Source organism: Diadema antillarum, unplaced genomic scaffold (genome assembly GCF_040938485.1).
Source record: "Diadema antillarum isolate AM-2024a unplaced genomic scaffold, OU_Dant_1.0 seq00000367_RagTag, whole genome shotgun sequence".
NCBI classification, from domain to species: Eukaryota; Metazoa; Echinodermata; class Echinoidea; order Diadematoida; family Diadematidae; genus Diadema; species Diadema antillarum.
The window spans coordinates 2,042,453-2,067,316 of NW_027271368.1; the positions used below are offsets into that span (position 1 = coordinate 2,042,453).

Consider the following 24,864-nt stretch of genomic DNA (forward strand, 5'->3'; position numbering starts at 1 on the left):
CGCTCAATTCATGATGCAGAGAGCAAATTCATGCACTGATCATATGGGGGAGCCATTTAATTTTTTATAGGTTCTCTGGTTGCATCCTCACGTACATGTAGTTATTTTGCAACACAATGCAGGGAGAGAGGAGAGTGGCCAACGCAATCGTCGTATCACACATCTGCCTCGCAAATCTAAAGCTCCTCATTGTATAGATATGAAGCGATGAAAATGAAAAAAAAAAAAAAAATCTGGGTAGAAAATAAATGCAAAATACTTCACAAAAGTGAACTCTGAGTGATGAGACCATACCCAATATTTCCCTTTGACAGAAGTGTAGGAATAAACCATACAGTAAATGGTGCACAGTAGCACGTGATATCTTTACATAGATCTCTTCACAGTGACAGCATATTTCTTAAAAACCTTTGTGTACTAGAGTGTTTTTATGCCTTTGAATATCATCACATGACTCAGCCAATAAAGTTTGACAGTGTCCAAATTGAGCCACCACCATGAGAAACAGTGTCTTTAAATGCTCAACAGAGGTGATGTGTACTACAAGTGTATGTACAATACAGTGTATCATGTATGTAATTTACCAACAACCTACTGCAGTTTCAGGGTTTTAAAAAAAGGCATTCTTCCTAAGAACAAAGCACAAAAGACACACTTGCTTACAATGAAGGAATACAAATAAATGTAAATCATAAAAAGGATACATCACACTTTATATGGGTGCATCTCTACAACTATACAAGGTTGTATATATGCAATATACAAAGTATATAACTCAAGTAAAACATGCCTGCTTATGTGACTGCATACCGAGCTGTTTTGCAATAGGATAGATCCACAGAAAACAAGGCGGGCCCAAATGGCAACATGGTAAATAAGCTATCTGTCATCAAATGACTTCATATTACATTTACTATATACTATTATGTACACAAGGTAAACTACACAATACAGTAGCTGAGACACATTCCTGAACTAGGCAAAACATATAAAATCATCTTAATGCCTATTTCAAAACTAGTCAATTTGCCTCTGACAAAGATTCTGCTTGGATAAAAAATTCAGGACCTTCTTGACTCCATTTTACTCCACTTGCTCTCTAATCACTAGGCAGTTTTCAGCAGCTTATAATATTTTTTTTACATTTATTTTCAGGCTACTGTATACAAATGACACACAGGGGTAATATACAATTTGCCAATGCATGCAGAACCTTGTGCTCCACATATCAAGAGCAAACTGCTTACAATTGTTAAAAAAAAAAAAAAAAGGAACACGAGATATATCAAAATGTTCAAGTCTCTGGTAAACTAAGTTGTTGTTTCTCGGCTCATTGTTGTAGAGTACTATTTTGTCAATGGCACAAGAATGTTTTGATTTCAGATTTTCCACCCTCACAACTTTGGCAACTCAGATATGATGCAATACAGTGTATTTGGTACCCTGGCGTACCAAATGAAACTTTGACATTTTGTTGAATTACTATTCTTTTTTTTCAGTGCTGTACCCTGAGTTACCAAAAATGTGTAAAAATAATTTTTAGTATTATTATGCACAAAAATGTTTTCTTGTTTGTGACTACGCAACAATTAATGCATGCAAATAAGAACTCTTTTTTCTCATTTACACGCTCTGTTGTACTCTTTGCTGTTTAAAAGTTGACATGAAAGGAAAATTGGCATTGCAATCGTTATCGCCACTGCGATTTATGCCGGCGCTGATGATGAGAAAATAGCCGCCATGACAACATTGTACACCTGTATGATAATGGACATGAGATGGCGCTACATAACGCCGTACCCTGGGTTATGACGGTATCCCAGTGTACGGCGTGATGAATCATATGGCCCAATTCTATGATTTAGTTTTAGCTTCTTGTCACTGCCCAATGAACAATCCAGTGACAGGCAGAACTGAGAGTCTTCTGAAGTTTACCACGTAGATGCTGTCCCATGGCCATAAAGTGAACATGACTCTAGGGTGTGGTTGTCACTAAAACAATATTTTTTCCCCCACCTAAAGCATACTGCATTCAAAGTACTGCTGTATGACTATAGATGGAGGGTCACTGCTTTACGTTACAGGCTATTTCAGTTCAGTTTCTTATCAAATTTGAAGATATAGTGTCTTGTTAAGAATGACCCTTTGAAGTCATGCCCCCCCCCCCAAAAAAAAAAAGATATCACGTGGTACATGTAAGAAAATCATAAATAACCTAGGTAGGGCAATGATTTCATACCAAGTTACTCCAGCAATGAAATAGGGACATAATTTTCATCCGACTCACCAGATGAAACATTATTTGACATTACAAAAAAAAAGGTATAAAATCAGTGACACCAGCAGCTCAAAATAATCATGGAAAACCTTACATTTCCCTTTATTGTAGCTTTTCAGTCTTTGCTTTAACTCCTAAATACACCTTCCATGTAACAATAACCCCTCACCTCTAGAAGCCAAACTCTTTTTCTATGCCAATGTTTCAAACACCAGTTCAACAAACAGGTGCAAAAAACAAGTTCATAACTTTCAAATTGTACCTCCAAGGAAAGGACTTTTGAACAGAGTGCGCAGAAAAGATGAGCAAAAAGGGCTCAAGATATATGAACTGTAGAGCTGGATGCAAAACTTATGACAAGAGCAAAGAAGAATAATTTTGTTTTCATACAAATTTGTGGAGGTGGAAACAAGATATGAATGGGTAAAAAGCAGAGGTTAGTATGCTCAATGGTCAAAAAACTTCGATTTCTCAGTTGCACTCTAATGAGATTAAGTAATGTCTACAGGCATTTGCATGTGTTGGTACCCATAGAATAATCTTTCAGTCGAAGTTTGTTACTTCATGTTGACACAAGCTAACATAAAAACGGAACTCTCTTGAAGCAGAGTTGGAAACTTTGGAAGCCCATTTTTAGAGTCCTACACCACACATGTGTGGTGCATGACAAGGCGCAAGAGAATTTGACTGACAAAACGACACATATCATCCATGTATTGAGTTCATCCTATCCCCTCCTCTGGCTAATACACATAGCAACTTACACTGTTCAATTGTATTTACAAGAAATAAAAATCAAAGGTAGCAGAACTCATTACACTTTTGATGTTTGCTCTCATATCATAAAACATTGAAAAAAAAGGTTAGCAAACGGAAATCAAGAGCACGCTTTCAAATCAAGACCTCCTGAGATAAATACTATGAAAACAAATCATCAAAGCTAATGATCAATCATATCTTTTCATGTATAATTAAGATAAAAAAATACACAGTTGACCTTTTCCAAACTACATATCGTCGCTGGGGTGATAAGACCTTGTATCTGCAATTTTGGTGAAAATGACTTTTTTGGATTATTGGTCAAATAATGGGTTAAGTGATGTCCTGTCCAAATCCAAACTGTCTTACTCCAAAAATGAAGCCACGACGGCATGCCAAAGGAAAGGCTATCCCATTCGCCACAGTGCTTTGGCCGCCATGTTTTTTGGCTCTCCTGAACATTGGACATTTTGTAGATACGAGGTCTTATCGCCCCAGCGACGATATATGGTTTAAGGACCCAATGGAGACTGACAGGTTAACAGAAACACAATGAGGCAATGAATAATTATAACACCTTACCATTGTTACACTAATAGCTAATATTGAATATGATTTTCTCTCCATCCTTACTTTCTTTTTTTTACTAACATCTAACGAGCCCACTCAATATTGGGTTGAAAATATCCTTCATTATAAATGAATGCAAAAGTTCCTCTTACATCAGAAAAATAAAAATAGGTCTGATACACACATACAATTACAACAGTACAAGGTCATCATGATTTTCTTCGCTGGTGAGTATAGGTACACCTTTCAGAAGACACCAAATAGCTGCTTTTTACCATGATTATCCCTCCATTGGTAGTGTTTTCATGTCTTTAATTGTAAAGATGCCCCCACAGATGCAAAATCACCCCCGCAGTGACCACCGCAGACTTTGGTAGTGCCGGTAGCTGGCTTTCAAGTAATGAGCTGATCCCTATCTGAGGTTTGTCCCATGATGTAGTCGTACGTCGGCAGCTCCGGCTGCGGATGACCAGGAACCGGTGCCACATTGGGTCTGGCAGGGGCTGGCTGGCCTGCCGGAGGGGGAAGGTAGGCCCCTTGGGGATAGCCGGTGGGGGCAGGAGGATGAGGAGGGGTCGGCATGACTGGAGGTGCACCTGGGCGAGGGGTGTAACCCGGGGCAGGTGGTGGAGCTGTGTAGGGGGCAACAGGGTGCTCCACTTGGCCACTGGTTCCCATTCCATAAGAAGCATCTGGGTGAAGAACAAAGAATGCATTAGGAGATACATGCAAGCAATGTATATATCTATGCATACTTATATCTAAATATGATCATATGAACATAATGGAAATATACTGTGTGTATTTAAATTTACAAAACATATCTAAATAATGACACGATTACAAGCAAAGGAGAAAGGTGATAAGAATTATTATAGGCACTGTCATCATTACTATACTGTATATATCATGCCATACATTCCATCAGGTTTAATTTTCACAAATTTTGCGAGTTGAGGGCTACAGGTTGTATTTGCGAATTTAATAACAACATGCTTGATTACTAATGCTGATCCCGCATAAATGTGACAAGCATGTGTACATGTGCTGGTACACAGTCTTGAACAAGGTGCGTGATAATACAATTTCATAGTAGGCCTCAGATGTCTTGGTGCACTTACTTTGTAAATAGATGAGCAAAACTTAACCCCTCACAATGTCATCAGGAAGTCCCGATTCACAAAAAAAAAGGTAGACTTGCTAAATTTGTGCATGGCATATACAGTATCTGCTTATGATGATAAAATAATTACATTCATCAAGAAAGTAGTGGCACAATGGCTTGAACACTCAAAATTGTCAATGATAATATAATTATCCAATTTGGATCAACATGTCAAACCACACAAGCATGTTTCCATCTGCTGTGAACAACTTTTGATGGCTACAACTTGTCACATCTCCACTTTACTTTAATATTAATATCACCAGCACAACAGAGTAGCTTCATTTCTAAAGACCCAACATCCCTGAGCCCCTCTGCTTGCACTCACAATCACATGGCTGGAGCATCTCCGCCGGGTTCTGGGGGGCACTGCCGCCATTGTAGTTGGGCTGCCTGGTGACATCGGGTACCCCTAAGTACGGCTGCTCCCTGGCCCTGGTGCTGCGCTGCAGGGCCTGCTGCACCAGGTACTGCCTCAGCATGTCCAGAAGCTCACTCTGTGCTGGCCGCTGCTCCTGCTTGAAGGTCAGGTAGGCCACCTCCCCATTTATGTCCGCATCTCGGTCCACAGTGGTCAGGCAACGAGATATCTGTTGGTCAAAGGGTTGGGAATCGAGTCAGTCAATGGAATATCTGGTGGCCAAACGGGGGGAGGGGGGGGGGGCCTAGAATTAGAATTTTGAAGGCCAGATACTTGGATATCTGGTACTTAAAGGGACAAAAATCTGAAAACACGGGTTAGCTAGGTAATGAAATATCTGATGATAAAAGGTGGTCAAGAACTTAAATACAAAGATTATACCAGATAATATAACTTTGTCAAGGAGGCAGTAGAATTAGAATCTATTGAAAGAAAACATTAACAATTTCAACAACATTCATATGCTAAACAAGAAAATCACTCAGCAATGAGGGCTTGATATTGCCGAAAGCCAATCTATATGGCATAACTATACCCTCTGAAGACAAGTCTTGAGTATTCTCGAGCAGGTGTCTATGGGAAATGTATGTTATAGCAAAAATCATATCGTTCTCATCGGGCTAAGTACTGGTTGCTCACAAAAGAACAGCCTGCAGTCATAACTCTTCTATGCTCTGTTCCCTGATTGGTAGACACACAGGGATGCTTTCGTTGCTGATTAATTGGCACCGACGTCTGGAAATTTGTCTGAAAAATGTCACTGAATAGGGACTACCCAATCCACCTACGTATGCAATGCTCCGCTGCAAACCAAACTACTCTCTGTGAACAGTCACTCCATGTTCAATTTCAGTTTGATGAATTGTACATGGATAATGGGAAAAATGTTATCAAATATTTGATACATTGGCAAGGAAATTTCAGAATTTTAAAACTGTGCATATTTTCATGAAACAATAATATTAATTACAGCCACAATTGCAACAAGACAAGATGATGATGTCACTATTAAAGCTCTTCTGTGAGTCTGTACAATACAATGTTAAACAACTTTACTGCAAAAATCCTAAACTGTGACCCGCCAACTCACTCTGTAGATGGGGCACATGAATATGCAGATGGGAAGGCACATGATGAAACCACAGATGCCCACAGAGTTGCAGCCAAACATGGTGTTGAACTCGGTGGAGTTGGTGACCACCACGTGGGCATAGCAGCAGCTGTAGGTGGTGTTCCACAGGATGCTGTCCTGGCCTTGATGGAGACTGCTGAACCAGCTCTTCAGGATGCCATCGAAGTCAAACTTGAGAGAAGACATCACCAGCAGAAAAAAGTGCATTTTTACTGTCCTCTTTCCTAATTTCATTCATTTGAAAACCATATTTGGGTCACCCTAATATTTGGTTTCATCATCATCACCATCATCATTTTTTTAAAATTCAGAACAGAAAGGAAAAGTTTATATTAAACAGATCTTATATCACAGCTTGGTCCAAATAATCTACTCCCAAGTCAAATTTCCCATAGTGTTGATGTTGAGCTCAATATAAGAAATAAGCAAAGCTGAAAAAAAGAGAATGGAAAATATTCACAGAAATTTGCCATAAGAAAAATATGAACTGTATAAGAATTTCAACAAAGTATCTGTTTCCAGCATGAAGTCCATACGTGAGACTTCTCCTTTGCATTGAATAACTGTAGCGTTCTAATAAATCCAGCTACAGTGACTACTTAGGGAGAATATAGGTTGCAATTGAAGAGTTTTATTGCAAAATGGTCTAAGTGCCATTTTTAAACAAAATGTAAGTCCATTATCAGATAGAGCAAAATTAAACCTTTCCAATAATTCCTCACTTGTGACATAACAAGGAATATTCTAGAAGTTATAATTAAAAACATGTATTTTCTTATTATTTTCTTTTTTTAGCAGCTGTAATCACATATATCTCAACTTAGCAAGAATGGATTTAGTCCATTTGTGATTAAAACTCTTCAGTTATCAAATCACAGTATGTATGACTGTTCCCAGGTTCCACAATGTTTCTGTAAGAGAGGGGCAAGCCCTGTATAAACAAGAGATTGAGAGCCAGAGATAACAAGTCACTACAATTTCATTACATATTGCCCACTAGCGCCAACAGCCATGCAGCAATTTGTAATCACTAACGCTACCTCTAACTATCTTTTCAGAGAGTAGGGACTGCATTGAATGTATGCAACCTTTGCTATGGAACACAAAATTGGAGTGAAAATGGGGATGTTTCCTAAAAGGAAGAGGAGAGAATTGGCAGCATCAATGCAATGCACACAAAGTTCAAATAAACGTCACAGTATGCTTCACATAGATCACAAAATGTGATTTCTACGGTGGCTCACATCGATGGCAAAGTTGCGCCCGTTGACGATGTCCTCCCTCCCTTCCTCCAAAAGCTTCTGCATCTGAGCTCTGATCACTGGGTGGGCTGTGTTGATTGTGACGATGATATCACCTGAGGGCAAGAAATAGAAATAATGAAATAGAATTTTCCATACCACTAAAGAACTTGAGAGGTGAAATTACAAAACAAACAACCAAAACAGAATCACTCCTGAAAATTATCACTATCAGGTCATTGACAAAGAGAGAAAATAAAAATCAATAAGAAATACTAAAGATAGTTTATGTGCATTTATAACAGAGATAAAGACACATCCTCCATAAAGTAACTACACTTTTTCACATATCAGGAATACAACTGTCTACTTCTTGCACACAGCATGTTGGTTATAGAAATTCCTTTGTCCCAGATTAGAGCCATACACATAAGGACAGAGAATACAATTTTATCAGTAGCTTGGGGGGGGGGGTGGTGATATCAATCCATACTTTGGTAGTTTGAATTGAACTATAATTTTTATCTCAATAAACGATATTAGTGATCACTGTATTATGTTGTAGGCTGGATAATTGTGCAAAAATCACGCATATTATCAGTCCTTGCTCCAGTTATAAACGTCTGAGTGCTTTAATGTGTTACATTGCGATTTATGTTATATTGTATGCCAATACATTTCTGTTTCAGTTACAATTTGTGTAACGTCATTGTGTGTACTTGAATTATTTCATGTATAATCAACTATCCTCCCATCTCTTATCTGGACTTCTGTATCATCCAGACATATTCACACAGTGAAGACAGGAAAAAGAGTAATTTCAAACTCGATTAAAGCACCTATAAAACTCACACGATTTAACTATAACATTCCATGTGGAGAATCAGGTTATGAATTCTAAACGAAAACTTTTCAATTTCTGTTATTACGGAATATCACTCTAAGTAGGCTAGTGTAGATTACACAACAGTTGTGGTGCACACTACCTACATCTGTATTTAGCCACCACTGGGTCAGCAGCTACAATGTATGGTACACGTACATTTATTTTCTCCCCTATATAGTTATCAAAATCGCTTGGACAGATGAGGCTGGCCCTGACATGGCTGGATAACAGAGGTTTGACTGTACACAAAATCAAAATACATTCTCCCCACTCTCCCTCTCATGTCTTTAATCTATCCAATACTTATACTTCAGATTTTCACTGAAAATTCAGCATGTAACATACAGGCAGGATATATCGGGCGTGTGTGTGTGTATGTCATGAGTTTTGTCTAATGCCAACATCCTGTTACGTAATCTTTCACTAGAAACAGAAAGATTTCTTTTTATATCATGCACATATATATCGATTTCTTGGGACATGTATACGTACGTATATCCTAGACAAACTTTATAAAGAAAGCTTTCTACTTTTAGTTTCTGGTTTTACATTGTACATACATACATTGTACAAGATCATAACAGGATGTGGGCAACACATAAAATTTCAAAGAATACCTCCACCCACTCACTTTGTGAATGGATACCAGAATATGCCTATATGAATATGAATAAAGCTCTATGGCACTTTCTACATGTTCAGCAAATGCACTATTGACACTCCATAATTGTCGAACCCATGCTTCTCAACCGGTGGGTCGTGAAGACAGCTTAACAAAAAAAAAAAATGTAGGAGCCTAATAAAAGCTCTTGGGTTGAAAAAGGCCGAGATTCATGGGTCTTGACTACCAGCACCAACGGTAAAAGTTGCGAGACTTACATTTTAAGATGTAGCGGATCCTTCCCGATTTGTGACTCCTCTCAAGTACGACATCTAGGACGATGGGACACGACAAGAGCCTGTGGACCAGGGCATCGTACTGCTCAACAGTCTCAACCTTCAGTACTCTGCGATAGGGAGAGTTTGAGCAATGAAGGGTAGCCTTGAATGAGAGATGTCACACATATACAATTGTTTTTACAGTGCACACTGCCAAGTAGAAAAGAGATACTCCCTACAGAAGTCTTTGTGCTAAAATGGCATCGTAGAGGGAATGCATTAAAGAACCAGATGAGTCCACCTTCATAGACATGTGGATTAAGTGAATGCAGCAATATTAGTAGAATGCATCAGTGAAAGTTTGAGGAAAATTGGACAATCCATTCAAAAGATATGAATTTTTGAAGTTTCTGCTCAGTCACTGCTGGATGGGAAGACCGCTACGGCTCATGATGTCACATGTGTAGAACGACATAAAGAAAATATGAAGACAATTCAACATTTTTGAACTTTTCTCACACTATAAAAGAACACTTGATTTGCCTCTTTCAGAAGGCAGAGGGAATAACATTACCCTAACATATGCCAGTGACAGGTCGAGGAAATGTGTACTTTTTGTCAAAAATAAAATTTTGTGAAATTCTCTTTACATTTTCCTTGTAAAGATCTAGCAGTAACAACGCAGATACTTTTCATAACTTTTGAATGGATTGTCTGATTTTCCCCCAACTTTCACTGATGTGTTATTGCTGCAGAGCTACACAAAAGTAACAATATGAAATACAATGTAATACAGCCATTGGAATATCAAATTAAGATTATTCTTACAACTTGGTCCTCCTCTCCATACAAAAGTAATTCCATCCCCTTTTATTGCAAGACATGAGGCTAGCTTAATCTACCTTGGTGGACAAGTTCTGACATCAAATGAACTACAAATAGGACAGCTTTGTAATGTATGAAAATGTTATGCACAACCTGAGAAAAAAAATAATTTTCCTTTATAACAAGAAAGCTTGTCCTACCTTTTTCTCATTTGTAGCATCAAGTAATGAATGCAAACTGGTTTAGACTCATGTTACAACATACAGTAAAATCAATATCGTCAACAAATCAGGTATTAAAAGGAATGTGAACTTACTCCGATCACTCAAAGAGAAAAGTTCAGGAATTTGCATAAATCAGAATCAATTATGAAACTTGTTTGTTTGTTTGTTTTATTATTATCTGAGGGATGGCTCATTCAGCTGCAATAGCTGGTCTTCCATGGGGTCCAGTTGGATGTGAGGTGGGACCACTTCAACGGGTGAAAACACCCTGCTCTTTGCGAAGAATGAGTGAAGCGGGGTCTTTTATGTGCATGAGTTGTACTGCTCTCTCACACATGGGAACCCCATTTTATGTCCTATCCGAGGGACAGAGTGTTTTGCCTAACGTAAAAGGGGACGGTATGATTGCACACAACATTGCTCAGTGGGAATCGAACAAGGTCCTTTGGATCTTGAGGCAGACACACTACTGACTTAGCTTAACCTCACTGCCCTTAGTTACCCGTATTGGTGTTCATAATCGTGAGGGTAAAGGAAGAAGAGAAGAAGAAGAAGAAGAAGAAGAAGAAGAAGAAGAAGAAGAAGAAGAAGAAGAAGAAGAAGAAGAAGAAGAAGTGAGGGCAGCCACACCCAGAAAAGAGATATTCACCTGCCCATGGAGTCTGGGAACCATGCCTCACGGGAAGAATTGTAGGCACATAGGTTGACCTGATTGTGTACCGGTCTAATGACTGGATGACGCATGCAGTGCTGCACCTGTGATATAGGTAGACAGGGCAAACTGGTTTGATGGCAGAAATCAACTTTAATGTGAACCTGGGGCCCGTTGCATAAAAGTTACAATTACGGTAACTTTGCCATCCAATGGTAAATACCATGGCAACAATACTCAACAGCCAATCAAAATCAAGAATTCCATGGAAGTTACCATTGGATGGCAAAGTTACCATAATAGTAACTTTTATGCAACGGGCCCCAGATGTACAGTGACATCCTTCAACTTGATAACATGTGAATTTCTGATTACCACTAGTACAGTGTTCACCCTGTACTTTCACTCACATGATGTTATTCAATAGCTTAAACCCTATTAAGGGCCAGGCTTTTTTGGCTATGCTCAGACCAGGGGGGGGGGGGATGGATTCTGCCCCCCCCCCCCCCCACCCCTGAGATCTCGGCCATCGGTGGTGCGATCGCGATGAAATTTCACATGCGTAAGACCCACGTCATAATCTACAAGAATGTGTCACAAGATTTTTTTAAACAATCAATTTCTAATTTTAATTAATAAATTATGGAAATTCAGCTCAAGATCATATTTTAGCCTAACTAAAAGCATTGGGAGTCTAATTTTTTATCTGTAAATCTGTTTTAGTATGTTCAACAAGTGTACATCACAAAAACTTCCAAAACTCATTTCAATTCTTATGTATTTTTGTTTTCATGATTTCTTATGTATTTCTGTGTTTTTCATTGGAAATTGTAATTGACCACTTTTCTACCATAATTAGCACAAAATTAATCAATGAAAGTGATTAATTGTAAAAATAACCAAGTTTTTATGACTTTCATGACAGAGCACTGTTTTCCATCTAGAAAATGTACACAAAATCACAAAATTGTTTGTGACATTCCGTTACAAAACTGGGCGTGGCTTCGCAATAAGTATGCGCGGGCGTTACATATTTGGTCTCACAAGTTGCGCGAGATTTGAACATACAAAGTCAAGAAGCCTCACGACGAGGTCTTCTCGCGTTTGAACAGAATTATAGCGCCAAACGTCGAGGGGGGGGGGGGGCGGATTCTGCCCCCCCCCCAACTGTGTGATCCATCAGTTTTATGTTCAGAGAAGTAGCATAAATAATTACTTTTTTTTCCATTTATCACTTGAATGAATTCCAAATGAATTGATGTACAACATACCTAAGCAGTCATGTGTTATGCCTATGAAAAGACAGTGTGAAATTATTTTTTCCTGCAGTTGGCAACCTGATAGTGACTTTAGGGATATGACTGGCTACAGTAAGACATTTACAGTCCAGTCTAACACTGGAGATAGGATCTCTATGTAAGAAGCATACAGAATACAAACTCTACAGACAGGTGGAGTCTTACAGATTATATATCAAGTATCATTAATTAATTTCCAAGACAACATGCCCACCTTGAGGAATATCAAAAGAATTCAGGTCTTTGGCGGACTTTACAATGTATGTTATATGTACATTTCTGCTCTTTAATAATTAATACTTTCATATTTTGTATTTGTCCTTCTCAAAACTGCACGTCAGATCACACAATGCATCACTTAATTTTCCCTAAAGAAAAGATGATAGCCCAATCAGCGATATTCTTTGTGGGCCAACAGCATGATAATAATGGGTTTCTTTTAGCCCACAACCAAAACCTAATCATAATGGATATACAGGTCTGCAGAGATTTTACAATCATATAGGAAACAGGTTAACAATGGTTGTAGAATAATTGCAATGAAGTCTGTCTTTACCTGAAAGTAAGGTGGTGGATTTTTCACAAAGTCTTCCAGGAGGGTGACTCCGATCATAGGCAAGGTACGGGTGTCCATCTTGCGGTATCAAACCTGAATGCACAAAGGATGATTTAATGAAATTTAAGGAGAAGAATGGTCAAAATATATTCAATAATAATGCATAGTCTTTTTGACAGCACATTTCCAATAAAATGATCAATGCATTTTACATCTGAATTCACCTAATGACAAAATCAAAGGGAAAATAAAAACTTTTGTCAAATTGCCTTTTTTATGTTGTTGTTTTTTTTTTTATAGAGAGCAAACTATGAATAAAACCCATGGATGCAAAAAGTCTATTTGAAGTAGACTTCTTCACTTCACACCTTACTGGGAAAAGAGCAATCCAAAACCATGTTCAAGTTGGTTTGATTACATAAAGTGAAATCAGACAGAGAGAATGGGATAGGTTTCACATCCGCACCTTAATAAAGAAAGTGGGGGAATTTCAGAATATCATGTTCACAAATCACTTGATAAAACTGCTCGCCACTCCTACCTACGTGTAACCACACATCTGTACACTTACATCGACATCTGTAGGCCTACAGTTGTAGCCACGTTGGCATAGGTGATGGCATCATAATCTGCACTATATTTCAATTCTTTGACATGAAATCAATAACTGCATCAAATCACTGCACCCTTGTAATAATGTGGCAACATTCATGCACTTTAATATACAGAATTTTGTAGGTGTTGATGTGTAAATGTGTGTGAATGCATACATGTGTATGTTTCGGATTTCTTTACCATTTTGAGTGCCTGAACATTTTGTGAAACAAGCGTTATATGTGACCGTGCACCTCAAAACGAACATAAAGTCGCACACACTGATTTTGCGTGAGGACTGAAAATAAGTGAAATGGGTCAACCTAGCCGAACTTGACTTTTTCATATTTTCAGAAAGAGCGGGTCTTCTTTTACATTATGCTAAAAGTTGGTATCATAAAACGGGCAGGAAAGTGTGTTTTTAAGCAGTTTATCTCGAACATTTTTGGTAGAATAGTGTGATTAGGTGTGTCCCCTTTTCATTTCTGAAAAACCTTGTCCACACTCTTCACTTTCAACTCTAATAACTTTTGAAAGGATAGTGCTATATTTAGATAGGTTAGGAGAGTCAATTTGATTTGAGTTATACATCATTTTAAAGCTTAAAGTCTGCTCTTTCGGAATATGGTCTTAACTAAAACTTCATGTCTGGCGACTTTTTGTTTGTTTTGAGGTGCAGGGTCACATATGTACATTGTACACAAGATTTACACTAGAATAGATTTTTGCCCCGAGTCCAAAGATCCTAACCCACCACAAACAAACAGAATGTTCACCTCTCACACATGCGATGGTAGCAGCACTTGAAAATTTGCATCAGATGTGGACATAAGACCACTGAAATTAGTTTTTGACAAATACCAGAGGAGCTTAATCATGAAGATTATACTGTACATACAATATACAATGACTTGGTTGGATCGATTACACATAACAAGGGATTTAGCGGTTATCCACTGCGAGTAAAGTACTACATGACAAGAGAAGAGCTAAGTAATGTACGTGTGCACTTGGTACATAAACTGTATACCCTAGTTATTAGAAGGTGATCATTATTAGGGCAAACTTTGTAGAGGACAAGATTTGTCCTTAATCTTTGATAGTGAGCATACAATGTAGCTTGTGACAAACTCTGAAACTGATTTATCGGGACATTTACCCCCCCCCCCCCCCCCCCCCCAGTACAGATTAGGGTTAGGGTTTGTACATATTGTAGGTTCAGGGTTAGTTGGTTAGGGTTATGATTCGCTTCAAGATAAGGATTAGGGTTAGGATCTGGGGCAATTGTCCTAGAACCATAATTAAACAAACATGCTATCTTGAGTTTTCACAATCTGGCTGAGAAGAAGGCAGTTTTGAAGTTTTGAAGTTTCACACATGATACATTGTGAGTATTCAAAGCACATTCAGTTGAGACAACCATGTACGATCGTAATTTCTCACAATTCCCCAAAGTGGTTTAAAGTATAAGTACACTGATACCAAAATTATTTTGGATTCATTCAATGAATGAATGATTTGAGTGAATTAAAAAAAAAAAAAAATAGGATGATATACTGTAAAAGTGGATATTTTCGCGTGACTAATTTTTCGCGCTTGGCCGGGTCGGAAGAGTTTCGCGTGTTTTTAATTCCGCGGAATCAAGACATCACGCACAGGCACATATGGCAAGCAAAAATATTCGCGTGCTTTTATTTTCGCGCTAGTTTCTGGTTGCGCGAAATGCGCGAAAATTTGAACACCGCGAAAATTTCCACTTTTACAGTAATGGTATTTCCTTAAACTGCATGACCCCTTCCCCCTGTCAAGTCAACCATTTTTTATAATGTATAGAATGTATACGTATGCCTACTGTACAGCATGTCCAAAAAAAAATACAATCAAATTTTTGCACTGATAACACCCAATATGATTAAACCGTCTTAATGCTACTTCAGGGTCTTAAAATATAACACCTTAGCTCTATTTTGCGGAAACCCCCATTCAATTTGGTTAAGCGGTCACAGAGAAATGTGGAATGTTGTAAAGCATGTCATGAGTCTGATTCTTCCAAGTTTAACACTTCGATGCTTTTGTGTGTGAATACAATAGACAGAACTTGGTGGGAGGAGATTCTTGACATCCTCTACAAAATTCCTCATTTCTCTTTGACAACTGAAACAAATCGAATGGGGTTTTCTGTAAGATGTGGGCAATGAGTTATAGTTTCATACCCTGAATTTGGATTGATTCACTGTTTTTAAAGATATCATTGCGGAGGGTCCAGTTGTAATTTTTTTTGGGACATACGGTAAGGGGGAAAAATACTTTTACTTCATTTCAAAAGGAAATCTAATAAAATTCAAGTGCAAGTTACTGGAAAACTTGTGATGTGACAGAGGTGATGAGAACAGTACCTCATCTACAATGCATTTTGCAACGTGACTGATCTATTGATGACATGCTAACACGCAAACGTTCACATTCTGTACTGTTTTTGTTCACAGATATCAATTCCAGAACAAAATGGATAATGAACCCTTTACCTGCTTTCTTGAATCTCTATTCTTTTTAATGTTTGAGTCAATTTGACAGTGGAGTGACACTAACATTCAAACCTTCCTCTCTTAAAAATCACATACATACACACAAACATACTCACACAAAAATATGGGCTAAAACACCATTTCTATGGAAATGAAAATAATCAACCATTGCACTATGCAATCGTGGTATCATACAATGTAAGCAACACTCTACTTGAACTATCTGCAGCTAATCTAGCTAGACAAACCCTAAAGGGAACCCTTGCACATAAATTCCTTAATATTTTGATGTACACATGTACATTTGTAGCTCCACATTTATAGACAGGTAGAACAAATCACCTTATGAAGCAGAATTATTTAATGCAGAATTTGTTTGCAGTGCGTACATCTGTACACATAATAACACTTTTTGTATATTTGTTGCCTCCAAATGAAATAAAAGTAGGAATTATAATGCAAAAGAAAAACATTCATACTGGACTGCCTGCTGTTTGATTCATCCAAAAAACAAATAAGAAAACTATCAATTGCATGTGATATTAATTTACAAATGTACATACCCATTGTATAGTGTACATGTGCTGTATATCCTATCCTAACAATGTCCACAATTACCTTTAGCCATAAGACTGAGCACTTCATCAGTTTGTTTCAATCTATCAACATGTAAACTCCACAGTCCAGAGTACACTATTTGACTACTTCAAGGTCAGGGAGACAGTCTACACACAGTCTTTTCAAATGAAAACCACTTTGCCAAAATCTGCAAGCTAGCCTGCTACATGTATCCTTTGAAAATTCTTTCTTCCCTCATTCTTTCTACCTGTTTCTGTCTGTCTGTCTGTTTGTCTGTCTGTCTGTCTGTCTCTCTCTCTCTCTCTCTCTGGGGTGAGAAAAAGGAAAAGTCTTGAAAGCATTATATGTCTTTGAAGGTTGAATAGTAGATCTGTCTGTGTGTGTTCAGTGTCAATGAAAACAGTGCTACACTGTGTTCATATTTTCATTAACCCATTGAGGATGAGTCCCGAGTGTACTCGGGCAAAATATGTGTTGTAACACAATCAGCCCGTCCTCAACGGGTTCATGGCAAATCGAGGGCATGGCTATCTCTAATACATACAAATGTAGACTACTCATACTGTGATGACACAATAAACCTTGCCCTTTCAGTTACACGTAGACAGTCACATCATTTATCACACATGTATCACAAATGACTCCATTGACTTTGCCTGTTAATATCATAGCCTGTCACGTCAAAGGTGCAATTCTACTCTACATAGCACTTGTCTGTCTTATTTGTGGGATAGTATTTTAGTTGGTGTTGTTCTGTTTTGTTTCTTTTTGTTTCAAGATTTGTAGGGGTCCTACTTGGGGCCCCTCTGGGATTCAATAGCAGTGCCATGTAGCACTAATGAGCAGTGTAGGATAATCCATCATACAATGTATTTCTACTATGTTGAACAACGTATTCCTACATCAATCATTACACTTTGTCAAGGTTCCTGGGAAAGTAGGGGCCACATTTTTTTTTTTTTTTTTTTTTTTTTTGGGGGGGGGGGGGTCAAAAGGCAATCATACCCCCCAAAAAAAAACAAAAAACAAAAAAACAACAACTGTATGTTGCTCCACTACAGTCCTCATTGTGAGTTTAAGGTTGATCAAAGTGTTGCTTTTTATATTTACAATTCAATTTCCTTTTATTTTTTATTTTTGTAATTTTGTAAGTGATCTGAGTTGCAAGGAAAGAACTCATTAAACATTCATTGTATTGTATTGTATTGTATTGTATTGCTTTGCTTTGTATTGTATTGTATTGTATTGTATTGTATTGTATTGTATTGTATTGTATTGTGTTGTGTTGTATTGTATTGTATTATATTGTATTGAATTGTACTGTATTGTGTAGTAAATGCTACCAATGACAGCAGTCTTATGCCCAGGAAATGCAGACTTTATTTTCATATGGAAGCAGCTGGCAGGGTGTAAAATTGCCACAGTTTTGGCAAGTTCAGCAGAAATCTGTTGAGAGTCAGTTGCTTCCTACATGGATGTAGAAGCTTGTTGCTGTCATGACAACAGTTTACTATCCATATCCAGCATATGATGCAATGTTTTCAAAACATTGTATAAAAGATCTATCATAATAATTTGCTTTTCTGACAAACTCATGATAGTAATCACAGCATCTCAGAGCATTTATAAGCAATGTTTGCTTTAACAAAGACAAATAAGGTTTCACTTGAAACTGAATTAACTTAAGTTCTACGAAAATACAGTTTAATAGATATTTGACCCATCTTCATAATCACAGTAAGATCAATCATCCAAAACAACTAACTTCATATTGTTTATGACAGTCACAGTTTCTGTTTAAAGGGATGGTATAGGTAGTATTGGTTGAGGTAAGAATTGGGCTTGTAACTTTTTGTGAGATACGAACCAAGAAACCACATCGTTGAAATAGTACAGAGCATACCATTCTAAAAGGAATTCAAAGTTTATTTGATGAAAATCGGTTTTGGAATGCCTGGGACATCCAAAAACAAAGTAAAAAACAAAGCAATCGTAATAAAAGGTGGGTCCCACCTTTATTAGGATTGCTTTGTTTTGGAAATTTCAGCCATTTCAAAACCAATCTTCACCAAATAAACGTTGAATTCCTCTTGGAATTCTGTACATGCTCTTTCACATTTTACATGTATAAGAGGTTTCTCATTATCTCACCCAAAAATGTGAGGAAACTGACGACAGACGTTAGGTCCTAACCAAAACTATACAATTCCATTAAGTTATTCATTCATTTCATTTATTTGGCAAAATATAAAACAATACAACTAATACAGTTATGCATTATGTTCAAGCTAAACTGGAAGGGGGAGGGATGCAGTTTTGTTTTATACCCAACCCCATTTTTTTCTTTTTAAATCCCACTCTAGAGACTCGCTCTGTCACTAAAACCTGCATGTTCCATTGTATCTCACATTAAGGGCATGCATCTTTATTTTTTACTTGTTGGTATGTTGTATCAGGCCTTTTTTACGATCAGTGGTGTAACTTTTGTACTCGGAGGGTCAAAATTTCAAACAAAATATTTTTTCATTATTCTGTTTGATTCCTGTTTGAAAGTATTCAAATTTTTGAAAAAATAACATTTCAGACCTTAAAGCTGAAGGGTTATTGGTGTAATTTAAGGAAAACCCTGGCACCTGAAGTAAATTTAAGCAAAATAATTGCACCATATTGACAAAACTCTGTAGTCAAACTTCACCATGCAAAGTTTATATGGTTAACAACAATATATAGTTTGTGAATCAAAACTATTTGGGGGTTGAATAAAAAGTGAATTTAAAAAAAATACATGAGATTTATAAATTTTTGCTAAAAATACCAATTGACATGTAATTTTTAAGATTTCAATTATTTATTGGAGGGCAGGCCAGGTCAAACTCTTACTATGACAAGTCTTTAAGAAGGGCTACCTTCCTATGTACATGTAGGTTAAATGAAATTCCAATCATTTCTTTAAAACTTGGATTTTTCACACATGGATGTTTCGGAGGTGACAGTTAACATATTAGAATGTTTCGGAGGTGACATTAATATTAACACTCACTTTTTTTGAGAATAAGTGAGAATAACACAAAAACTTCTTCTTTTTATCAATGTTTCTAATAATTATAACTCGAGAACAAGAAATTAACTCCTGTTTCAAGCAGATAAACCACACAGAGCAAGTGTTTTTTTACACTTCATTAATTAGCACGGGTACCGGTAGTTTGCCTTCCAATTGGACGAAGGATGTAAGCTAAATATTGAAATCTTAAGAAACATGGCATTCCATTTTCTACCTTAACTTGAGATGAGGGTGTGAGATCATTTTTAATGTTTCTTTGCTCTCAGAACATTTTATTCCACAACACCAGGGAAGAATCACTTCGTTTCGGAGGTGACATTCAATGTTAACACTGTTTTAAAATATTAATTTACAGTAAGAATATAACGGACATAAACTAGATATTGTAACCCGAAGAAACATGGCATTCCATTTTCTACCTTAAATTGAAATGAGGGTGTAAGATCATTTCAGTAATGTTTCTTTACTCTCAGAATATTTTATTCCGCAACACCAGGGAAGAATAACTTTGTTTCGGAGGTGACATTCAATGTTAACATTGTGTTCATGTATTCATATAGTATGTCCCCCCCCCAAAAAAATTTGCAATTAGACTTTTGCATTGATAGCACCCAATATGATTAAATCAGCTAAATTCTACTTTGGGGTCTTAAATCATAACATCTTAGCTCTATTTGCAGAATGCCCCAGTCAATTTGGTTACGTGATCTCAAAGAAATGTGGATTGTTATAAAGGATGTCAGGAGTCTGATTCTTCCAAGTTTAGCACTTGGATGCTCTTGGAACTGCATGTTAATGTGTAAACACTTGCAGAACTTGGAGGGAAGGGATTCCTCACATGCTCTACAAAAATCCTCAATTCTCTTTAACCTCTGAAGCAAATTGAATGGGGTTTTCTCTAAGGCGTGGGCAATGAGTTATAATTTCAATCCCTCACATTGTATTTTAGATTGATTCACTATCTTTAAAGTTATCATTGCGGAGGAGGATACCACTGTAATTTTTTGGCGGGGACATACGGTATGAATACCAAAAGCAAAAATTCTTATTTGACTTGTGTACGTTTTTGTTTGCACATAGTTTTATAAATAGATTAATTCAAGGATGTTCATGAATTCTTCATCATCCTTGATAGCCACCATACAAATGTTATGGATACTGGTGAAAGGTGTTTGGTTCATCTGGGATAAATTTTCTATACACCAGATTCATTTAAACTGTTGACATTACTAAAATATATTTTACATATCATTTTGAATTGATTGAAAATTACCTGCAAATCATGCATATTTAACAGTCACTTTTGAGAGTAAAAAGTATAAGATAAGAAAAACCATTTTATTGTTTTTGGGGTGACAACACAGAGACAACCCAACTTCTCAGGTGTTAACTATTTAGTGAACATTCATGTCTTTCCTCATGGCTTTAATTTTCAAATATAAGCTCTTTCTTTCAGTTCTTACTTGTTATTTTGTTTGTTTATTCTCTTTCATGATAATAGATACCAGCTCATATTTTGTTTGAGATTGTAATTCATACTAATCTTTAACAGGTTTTTACAGTTTGGTTAAGACAACAGTTTGTGTTTCCCAGCTGAAGAGAGCAGCATAATGCTTTTCTGTGAACTTGAGGGGAAAATTTGTTTTTGTTCAGTAATTTTCCCCATCAACTTCACAGAAGGTCCCGGACACAAACTGGTCTCAAATAAACCTATAAGGGACCGAAACTGGAAAAGGACAAGTTCACCTCAATAGACATGAGGGTTGAGTAAATATAGCAATATTTACCCATCAGTGAGAGTTTGAGGAAAGTAAGGCAATCCGTTCCAGAGTTATGGATTTTTAAAGTTTCTGCTCAGTCAAAGCTGAATGAGAAGACTTCTATAGCTTGTGATGTCACATGTGTACAAGGATATAGAGAAAGTATCAAGAAAATTCAACATTCTGTATTTTCACTTTTCTTGCATAACAAAAGAACACATGACTTCTCTCTTTTGGAAGGCAGGGTGAATAATATTGCCCTAAAATACATCAGAGCAAGTTGAAAAAATGTGCACTTTTTTCAAAAAGTAAAGTTTTGTGAAATTCACTTATATTTTCCTTATATCGTTGTATGCATGTGACATCATACACTGTCGTAGTCGTCTCATCCAGCAGTGATTGTGCAGATATTTAAAAGACCCATAACTTTTGAATGGATTGTCCAATTTCTCCCAAACTTTCAATGATATGTTATACTAATGTTGTTGCATTCACTCAATCCACATGTATATGAAAGTGGACTTGTCCTTTAAGAAACCATTTTCATTTCCTTGAAATTCCAGTACTTAAAGCCAAATTCTGAGATAAAACATAATAACAAAACAAGGTAAACACCTCATCAAAATTATACTGAAATAGAACTACAAATCTTGTTTTTTTATCTTTCCCTTTCCAGTCCTCGGGACTTGTTCCTCTGTTCACTTTAGTTGTCACATAACTTGAATAATCTTAAAAAAATACAATGTCATAAAAAGTTGGTTCAACTTGGAAAATGTAATAATTATTGTCATATCAAAAAAAAATAACATACTTTTGTTTATGATTACCACATTGTACATGGAAAAACAACAACTAAGAATTCAAGAACAAGTTGTGCACCAGCTATAGGCATGTGGCCTTTTTGTGAAGTTTGATTATTTGATGATTTTTTTTTTTTTTACATTCTTGTTTTTAATGATTGTGGACTAGGGCATGCATGAACTGCCACATGTATCACTTTGGTATCAAGGGAATTCTGGTGAGCTATGTATAAACAAGTCACTTCTGTTGTGAGGATTTTGTAGATATTAAAAGTATTAGAAAATGTTAATAGATAGTGAAAAGGAACTGAAGTCTTGCCTTTCACTATCACATAACAATATGGTGTTAACAAACAATGTCACCTCCGAAACACAAGAAAAAGCAACCTACATGGAAAGCTGTGATTGGTAAATCTTTACAACTAAATTGCTTGATGGAAATCAAGCTTCTAAGATGAAAGCATCTATATGTTTACTTAACTAAAGCAGGAGAAATGATCTTGATTACAATATTATATATACAACAGAAGGGTGTATTTTGTGCATTCTCATTGTTAAAAAAAGTGAAAAAGTGTAAATTTGCCCTAAAACGTACAGTCTAGCAATAAAAAACAAGAGACCCGCGGGTCTAGCGCTCACCTGAGTATCGCAAGTTCACCTTTCACGCAGTCACTAACCTAAATTATTCACAGCTCTACCAAAATTTGACCAGGCATTCTCAAGTAGAAGATGAAAATGTACAATAAAGGCCCAATTTTTTTTTAAGATTCCTTAATTTGGGGGGATTGGGGCCCCCTGGGGCCCTCTGGGTGGGGCATGGTGCCCATTTTGATAAATTGAGATCCTGACCCCCTAGGGATGCTACCTGCCAAGTTTGACAAAAATCCATCATGAGGTTTTCAGGAAGAAGATGAAAATGTACAATTCAGGCCCCCATTTGGACCCTTCCAACCAACCCCCCCCCCCCCCTACCCAAGAGGGGCACCCCTGGATCTCCTATGAACAAACTTGAAACTACAGTCATTAATGTACTCACTCATAGTATTATCTCAGCTCTATAACTTCTGATTCTAGAGAAGATTTATAAAGATTCCTTCATTTGGGGGGTTTGGGACGCCTGGGGGCCCCCTGGGTGGGGCATGGTGCCCATTTTAACAAATTGAGATCCTAACCCCCTAGGGATGCTACCTGCCAAGTTTGGTGAAAATGGGTCATGGGGTTCTCAAGAAGACGATAAAAATGTACAATTTAGGCCCCATTAGGACCCCTCCTCACCCCCTCCCCTGGGTCCCAAGGGGGGCACCCCTGATTCTGCCATGAACAAACTTGAAACTACAGTCATCAATGTACTAACTCATAGTATTAACTAAGCACTATCACTTCTGGTTCTAGAGAAGAAGATTTTTGCAGAATCCTTAATTTTGGGGGGCTTGGGCCCCCTGAGGGCCCCCTGGGTGGGGCATGGTGCCCATTTTAACAAATTGAGTTCCTAACCCCCTAGGGATGCTACCTGCCAAGTTTGGTGAAAATGGGTCATGGGGTTCTCAAGAAGAAGATGAAAATGTACAATTTAGGCCCCATTAGAACCCTTCCCCACCCCCCTCCCCTGGGTCCCAAGGGGGGCACCCCTGATTCTGCCATGAACAAACTTGAAACTACAGTCATCAATGTACTAACTCATAGTATTAACTAAGCACTATCACTTCTGGTTCTAGAGAAGAAGATTTTTGCAGAATCCTTAATTTTGGGGGGCTTGGGCCCCCTGAGGGCCCCCTGGGTGGGGCATGGTGCCCATTTTAACAAATTGAGTTCCTAACCCCCTAGGGATGCTACCTGCCAAGTTTGGTGAAAATGGGTCATGGGGTTCTCAAGAAAAAGATGAAAATGTACAATTTAGGCCCCATTAGAACCCTTCCCCACCCCCCCCCCCCCCTGGGTCCCAAGGGGGGCACCCCTGATTCTGCCATGAACAAACTTGAAACTACAGTCATCAATGTACTAACTCATAGTATTAACTTAGCTCTATCACTTCTGGTTCTAGAGAAGAAGATTTTTACAGATTCCTTAATTTTGGGGGGTTTGGGCCCCCCTGGGGGCCCCCTGGGTGGGGCATGGTGCCCATTTTAACAAATTGAGTTCCTAACCCCCTAGGGATGCTACCTGCCAAGTTTGATGAAAATCGGTCTTGGGGTTTTCAAGAAGAAGATGAAAATGTAAAAAGTTTACGCACGACGCACGACGGACGACGGACGACGGACGACGGACGACGGACGACGGACGCCGGACGAAGGGCGATCGCAATAGCTCACTTGAGCCTTTGGCTCAGGTGAGCTAAAAAGAGTGAGAGTGTGGTAGTTGATTTCTTCACTTTGAGACTTATGTTACTAAAATAAATGAAACCATTGGTGTACATGATATGGTTTCTCTTCAACAGAAATGAACAAAAAATTTTGTTAACAGTGTTTTGTCACCTCCGAAACAGTAATTTTTAGTTTTTATTGGATCTTTTTTTAATCCCTAGAAAATTCTCACTTCCTGTTGCCATATTACTATTGTCATCCAAAAGAGATTCCTGTCAATTGGGCAGAATCAAACAAAATTGCTTTGTCTTCAAGAAATTATCAAATATAATATGCTTGTTGTTTCGGAGGTGACAAGT

The 24,864-nt window shown here is 37.6% G+C and overlaps 1 protein-coding gene across 1 annotated transcript in view; it reads right to left on the reverse strand.

The window, feature by feature from the left end:
• Positions 1–2,173: 2,173 nt before the first annotated feature.
• LOC139731245 (uncharacterized) overlaps positions 2,174–24,864 on the reverse strand; it is a 28,571-nt gene continuing 5,880 nt past the window's right edge. Inside the window, exons 2-8 of the mRNA XM_071642130.1 lie at positions 12,887–12,979; positions 11,030–11,136; positions 9,332–9,459; positions 7,570–7,682; positions 6,284–6,496; positions 5,101–5,362; positions 2,174–4,299 (exon numbers count right to left, since the gene is read on the reverse strand). Of these exons, the coding sequence (XP_071498231.1) occupies positions 4,001–4,299; positions 5,101–5,362; positions 6,284–6,496; positions 7,570–7,682; positions 9,332–9,459; positions 11,030–11,136; positions 12,887–12,964 (1,200 nt within the window). The 5' untranslated portion in view covers positions 12,965–12,979 and the 3' untranslated portion in view covers positions 2,174–4,000. The remainder of the gene's footprint in view (positions 4,300–5,100; positions 5,363–6,283; positions 6,497–7,569; positions 7,683–9,331; positions 9,460–11,029; positions 11,137–12,886; positions 12,980–24,864) is intronic.